The 7,113-nt window shown below is 47.3% G+C and overlaps 1 protein-coding gene across 1 annotated transcript; it reads right to left on the reverse strand.

The window, feature by feature from the left end:
• Positions 1–4,535: 4,535 nt before the first annotated feature.
• On the reverse strand, positions 4,536–6,397 carry BDB00DRAFT_943918 (uncharacterized protein; the record flags this gene model as incomplete). The annotated part of the gene is made up of 3 exons (XM_053129477.1): positions 4,536–4,893; positions 5,115–5,324; positions 6,310–6,397. 3 exons carry the CDS (start codon positions 6,395–6,397, stop codon positions 4,817–4,819), a joined length of 375 nt encoding a protein of 124 aa, XP_052972040.1. The 3' UTR covers positions 4,536–4,816.
• Positions 6,398–7,113: the final 716 nt, after the last annotated feature.

Raw genomic sequence — 7,113 nt, forward strand, 5'->3', positions numbered from 1 at the left:
TGATACCCAAGAACAAGTGGCACGCAGGACGACATTGTTTTCGGGCCTCGACCAGGGTATCATCGATCGTATCCAAACTGTCATGACCCAACACAATCCGTTTGCACGCACTCTGACATCTGCCGCCCAACGCCTTGGTGATCGTCCAATTGGATCACTAAGCGTCGTCATTCGTGGCGCATCGGATCTGGGACGCCGCTACGATCAACAAACATATCCAGAGGTCGCAGCAATGGTTGTGGAAAATAGGGTGGATGGGTCAACCACACCACACGACATCGTCATCCATGACCGTACCCGAGGTTTGCAATACGTTAGCTCCCTTCACTCATCATATCTTCCGCTTCATTATGTCCTCATGTATCCATTTGGTGACCATGGTTGGTTCGCGGGCATGCGGTGTGAAGGAGTGGATGGTAATATGCATACAGTGACATTGCTCGACTATTGCGCATATATGCTCATGGTTCGCGGTGGCGACAATGAGACTTTCGATCACCATTTTGGTCGATTGTTCCAGCAATTGGTTGTCGACAATTATGCAAGAATTGAAGCATCTCGCCTGCTTTTCATTTCGTTGAATCAAGACACTTTGCGTTCCGAACTGTATGGTGGTATCGGTGATGGTGTAGATCCGCGCCAAGTCGGTCGTGCTGTGATTTTGCCGTCGTCGTTTACGGGTGGTCCGCGGTATATGAAGCAAATGCTTCAAGATGGCCTCGCAATTATTCGCCAAAGAGGAACACCAACGCTATTCATCACGTTTACGTGCAATCCCAAATGGCCAGAGATTCTTGCTGAGCTCCATCCTGGGCAAAAGGCGTATGATCGTCCCGACATCTGTTCCCGCGTATTCCATTTGAAGATTACCGAGTTGCTCAAGCATGTCAAGGAATCCAAGTGCTTTGGTCGTGTTGAGGGCTATGTCGCCACTGTCGAATTCCAGAAGCGAGGTTTACCTCATGTCCACATTCTGTTGATCCTGAACGAGCAAGACCGCCCTCACACGCCAACTGACTATGACCGATTTGTATCAGCTGAGTTACCAGACCCTGTGAGACAGCCGCAGCTGTACCGCACAGTAACATCAAGCATGATACACGGTCCCTGTGGCAACGATAACCCCAATGCCGTCTGTATGCAGAATGGTCGATGCTCCCAGGGCTATCCAAAGCCGTACAACAACGAGACTCGCGTAAATCGTGACGGTTACCCTCTATATAAAAGGGTTTTCAATCCCCAACGTCAGCACGTTTTTGAGCGATCGGGTTTCACCGCTACCAACCAACACGTCGTCCCGTATAACCCCTACCTCTGTCACAAGTACAACGCGCATATCAACGTCGAGATCTGTACCTCTGCTCGGGCAATCAAATACCTTTGCAAGTACATCACCAAAGGATCCGACAGAGCGCAGTTGGAAACAACCCGTTCTACTCCTCCCACTACTACCACCGCCACAGCCAATTCCACCACCACAACCACTACACCTACCGACCCAGTTGCTGAGCAGACCAATGAAGTCACTGATTATCAGAACGCGCGATATATTGGACCCTGTGAGGCAGTATGGCGAGCTTTAGAGTTTCGTGTGCACATGCATGATCCCATGGTTGTACGTCTCGACATTCACCTGCCAGAACAACAATTGGTGCGTTTCCGCGACACTATGACACCAGAGCAATTGGCAGCTGCTCGCGAGGCTGCAAGGGAGGGTACCAGGCTTTTGGGCTTTTTTGCTCTTTGTCGTCGGGACGAATCCGCCCAGCAATTCAAGTATCCGCAGATTCCCTGTCATTACACTTGGAATGCCCGAGAGCGTCGATGGGACCGCCGCTCCAATCCCCCTTTTAAGAATGTGGTGACGCGCATCTACTCTGCCTCTCTGTCCGATATGGAGTTGTACTGTCTTCGCCTTCTTTTGCTTTCTGTGGCTGGACCAAGAAGCTTTGACGATCTCAAACGAGACAGCGATGGCGTGAACCATCCAACATTCCAGCAAGCAGCGTTAGCACGTGGTCTTCTAGAGTCAGATGATGAATGGAATCGTTGCTTAGAAGAAGCATCAGCAGTAGCACCATCTGCATCCGCAATCCGCGCACTTTTTGTGTGCATACTTACCAGTTGCTCGCCTGCTGATCCGCTGTCCTTATGGAACACCTATCGCGATCGAATGGCCGACGACTACTTTTTCGAGATGCGCAGGTCGCTCTCTATGCCAAATGAGGCCGAATTGACACCCGATCAACTAGACCAGGTTTACCAAAGAGCACTTGGTGACATCGAGTCACGTTTACAAGCAACCGGTCATCGTCTGTCAGAATTCCCCTCTCTCCCTCAAGAGTTTGTCACCGAACTTGATCTGTTGCCTCCTTTGGAAGCACTCGAGATTGTCGAACGGCGCGAGTACGATCAGGAAGAGCAGCGTCATCTTCTTCAGACGCTGTTGCCAACATTAAACGACGATCAACGACACGCCTTCGACACCATCTCCACTGCCATCAGCCGACCTGACGACGACAACCAACCACGTGTTTTTTTCGTGAATGGACCTGGAGGAACTGGCAAGTCTCAGCTGTTCAAGACTCTTTTGAGCCATACGCGCTCCCGCGACATGATTGCACTGCCTGTCGCTTCTTCCGGTATCGCTGCAATCCTGCTCCCTGGCGGGCGCACTGCACATAGCCGCTTCAAGATTCCGTTGAATGCAGACGCGTCCACTTCCTGCAATATTCGACTCGGTGGTCCTCATGCACACTTGATACAGAGTACCTCTCTTATCATTTGGGATGAAGCTGTTATGTGCAGCAAATGGAATTTCGAAGCTGTTGACAGGTCACTTCGTGATGTCATGGGTGCCGTTGACCCTCGCCTGAGCAATGTTGCTTTTGGTGGAAAAGTTGTCGTTTTTGGTGGTGATTTTCGCCAGTTGCTGCCCGTCGTCAAGAAAGGGACTCGGTCCGAAATTGTTGGTGATTGCATCCGTTCTGCTTCTTTTTGGAGTGATGTTCAAGTATTGCATTTGACCATCAACATGCGTGTACGTCACGCCGGTCCTGCTGCTCCCGCATTTGCTGAGACACTTCTTGCCATTGGCGATGGACGTGCTCCATATACAGAAAGCGTAGAAATTTCTCAGGAATGGCGTATGGATGCAGCAGACACCATGGGTCTTATAGACGCCATATATCCCAACATACGCAATCCACAGCCGCACCCTGAAGATTTCAACGCTCGCGCCATATTGGCAGCAAAAAACGTCGACGTCGATGCGATTAACGAGGCAGCCTACGGTATTTTTCCAGGTGAAGGGCGCGATTATGCTGCCAATGACCGTATCATAGACGCTGATGACCCAGAAGCAGCAGTGGTCAACTATCCCGTCGAGTTTTTAAACAGTCTCAGCGCTAATGGCATACCTAGCCATACGTTACAGCTCAAGCCTGGCATGCCTGTAGTGCTCATGCGCAACTTGGATCCCGACGCCGGCCTGTGCAATGGCACAAAATTGTTCGTGACAAGGCTTCTTGATCGGTGTATTGCCGTGAAAAGAATTGACCAAGGGCATCGTGGCCCGGAATTTTTCCTTCCACGTATCAATATGTGTACAATGGAAGGAGATTATCCCTTCATCCTCTGCCGCCGCCAATTCCCTGTCCGCCCTGCCTTTGCTATGACCATCCACAAAGCGCAAGGGCAAACCCTGCAATATGTCGGTGTCCGCCTTGCAGAAGATGTCTTTGCTCATGGCCAACTATATGTTGCGCTATCTCGGGCAACTGACCCTAACAATCTTCGCGTTGCCATCGATCTCTCAGGGTCTGGACCACCACAAACCACCAACATCGTCTACCAAGAAGTTCTCTTGCATCCGCCGGCCTCTGTTCCTGAACAAGCCGAAAATTCACCACCAACCTCTCCCACAACAACAATCACCGCATTTCCACCTCCATCACCTTAAGCCCTTTTCTGCTCTTTTTCTTTTTGCTTCTAAACTCTTATTTTCACTTATTATCATTTAACGTACAATAGAATATTCTTACTTCTTCACGGTATCTTTCGTAAGTAGATCTGACGCGAAACAATAAGATATAGAACTACGCGAAGCTGCCGTCACCTTTCAGCTAATTACGACAAGCAGCAATAATCTACCATGATGTTCAAATGAAAGCGGACACATTGATGAGCTTTCAAAAATATGTAAGAGCTGTCGATAGCAACAAATAAGTTATCCTCGCATTAACAGTGAAATACCAGTCAAAAGTTCCTCTGTCGTCCCTTTTAATTTGACAAACCAACGTGTAGTAGGGTTTCGTGTCATAGCAATAATGATAACGTTTAGGGTTATATGTAGTCATAGCAATAAATAAGCTCGCGAAGCGAGCTTTGGTTAGGGTTTAGAAGGGGGGTGTGGGGGGGAACCCCCCAACTTGGGGGTCTGGGGGGAACCCCCAGGAAACATCCAATCCGTTGAATGACCCGGAGCGCAGCGAAGGGGCTCATTCAGCCGAGCGAAGCGAGGCAGGTGGATGTTGATTATAAATAAAAGTACAAGCCAGACTGCAAATATCACCGCAATGGTACTCAATTATTAAAAATATGTTGTATGGCATACGAAGATCATCTGTCCGAGATAATCCTGAACACCCCACGACTTCAATCTTTTTACTAGATCCTTCAATGATACGAAAAGCATTGATGCCTGCATTGGTGAGACTATAGATCCGTGAAACACGCAATAGCACCGAGCTTTCGACTTGTTCAAAATGCTCAAGGACAGCACCAGTAACACCTTTCACGGCTGTCAGTTCCAGATTCAGTATTTTGGTTTCCTCAAGTCGTTGTGCCCACACAATCCATCCTGCCTCTGTGAGAAAGTCGTCGACACTATTACTGTACGGTGATGTGCGGGTTCAAGCTTAATCTCCTGACTAGTGGGTGCTGTGATGGTTCGCACAACTGCATTAGACCTTGGTTGTCGATGGGTATGTTCGTGAGACGCATTTTTTCAAGCTGTTGCAAACGTCGAAGCGGAGTAAGATCGCAAAGAGGATTCTCGCTGAACATGTGAAGGAAATTTCGCAAGGAAAGTATACGGAGCCGTTGCAGCGTACCGATGGTTGCGATAATGCTGTTCAGATACTGCGTTATTCCAGCGCGATTTCCAACTTCCAAGATCTCATTTTGTTGCTGCATGAGCAAAATCTGGGACCAATCTTCGCTTGACATACCAGTGATGTCCGTCAACCCCAAACTTGTCAGCTGTGTGAATTGGTTGCGTGCCAAGACATCCCAGCAATGAATATCAGAAAGACCACAGGCGACTATACGTAAATGTTCTAGTATCGGCTGCGATTTTACTACTATCGGCATGATCCTCTCGTGTCCCTTGCCGTTGAATAGCAGTTCATAAGCCATACTGCCTTCCTCGCCATCATTCGATGCTTTCCTTTCAGTTACTTAATATAAGCACTCGTGCTTCTTGATAGTGAAATCCATCTGTCTGCTATGACTGGTTCGCTGCATTCCCACATAATGTAGCGTAATAGAGGGCACAGCTCATAAGCTGTATAGATGTTGGTTGGAGATACGTTGTTGAATCGTGAGTAAGGCGATAATATCAAGTACTTGATGTGGGAGCAACGCTGCAATAAGGGACGGATCCGGTATTTAAAACTGAGAACACCGTCCAGTCTTAAGAAGATAATGTTGTGTATCGGTGGCCTTTTGTGTCTGCTTCTGCCATCAACTTGTTCAAGAGTAGCGTCTGATAAGTTAGTGCGGCCATCAAACATCACTGAAAGATGCGTTAATGACGGCAAGAAGTCCAGTAGCATTGGCAGCGAGATATCGCAAGTGTGAAATGAAATCGTCAGAGCAGTTAGCGTATGCGAGAAATATCTGATGAATCCTGGCAGTAACGTGCTACTGTCGAAAATAGGTTGTAATTGTTTGCTATGCACATGGTTGCTGATGTCTTATTTTTTTTTATTGAAAACAAAGAAAAAGCTTTAGTATATCTTTTGCGCATAAGCAGTAGTAAGTACTACCGAATACGCGATCCTCTTAACGCAAAAAAAAAGAGTATCGTTTTACTTCACCAAGGAAGCGAATGCTGTATCTTCGCCAAGCAAGTCGTTCCAGTACTTTATACGTGGCTTGAGATTTGATGTATACTGATTCGACTTGTTGTCCCAAACATTGAAGCATCGCGTCGCTCCTTTTGTTCCATGCATCAGGCGAGATTCCCACCAGTGTCCACAGGGCTGTCTGGTAAGTGGGGATCGCGTATAACCAGCGGCGACATACTTTCACACATTCGACACAGCCCGCTGTCCGATAAACGAGAAGATGTACTGAATGATTCGGGAGGCAAAATCGAGATCAAATCAGTCATATTACGTGTATGTGAAAGGGGACGCGCGAAAAGAAATTTGGCACGAGGCTTTTAATCGAACAAAGCCTGTATAACATAATCCGGACTCGTGAAATAATATGTCCGACAGAGGAAAAGCAAGTCGAACCAGGTAGCTCACCTGAATTTTATTTGGAAAAGGGGGACCCTGAAGATTGATCTATTGTAACCACCAGTAACTTCATTAAATCTATGCTATCATAGCGATACGCAGATACACATTAGAACAGGCTCTTTCTAAAACCATCGACTTCTCGATACGAAGGAAAAGGCTTCAATCAATACTCGGGTTTATTGTTTGCGAGCCGCAAAAGTCATATATTAGTAACCAATCGCTTGGCCTGGAAAACACAGTATCCCTGTGTGCAAGTTTTGGTAGAGCAACTATATCATATCTTTAACAGGTCCCCCTGATATCTTGGTGAGCGATCATCACTTTCAAATAGGTAACGCATACCTTTGAAATATGTAACGAAGTAAAGTTAAATAAGAAAAGGAAGAGAGAAGTGAAGGTGTAAGGGGAGGGAAAGAGCTGTTACAAGAATCACGCTTTAAAAGCAGGCACATCGGAAAGATCAGTGCAAGCTTTTCGATCTAGGTGAAAACCCAAAATGATAAGAAAATTGTGTTGTGATAAGCTACGTGCAGGAAGAGTGAGAGAGACGAACAGCTGAAAAAAAACATTCCAATTTTTTACA

The sequence above is a fragment of the Zychaea mexicana genome (genome assembly GCF_025766255.1).
Source record: "Zychaea mexicana strain RSA 1403 chromosome Unknown BDB00scaffold_325, whole genome shotgun sequence".
Lineage (NCBI taxonomy): Eukaryota > Fungi > Mucoromycota > Mucoromycetes > Mucorales > Lichtheimiaceae > Zychaea > Zychaea mexicana.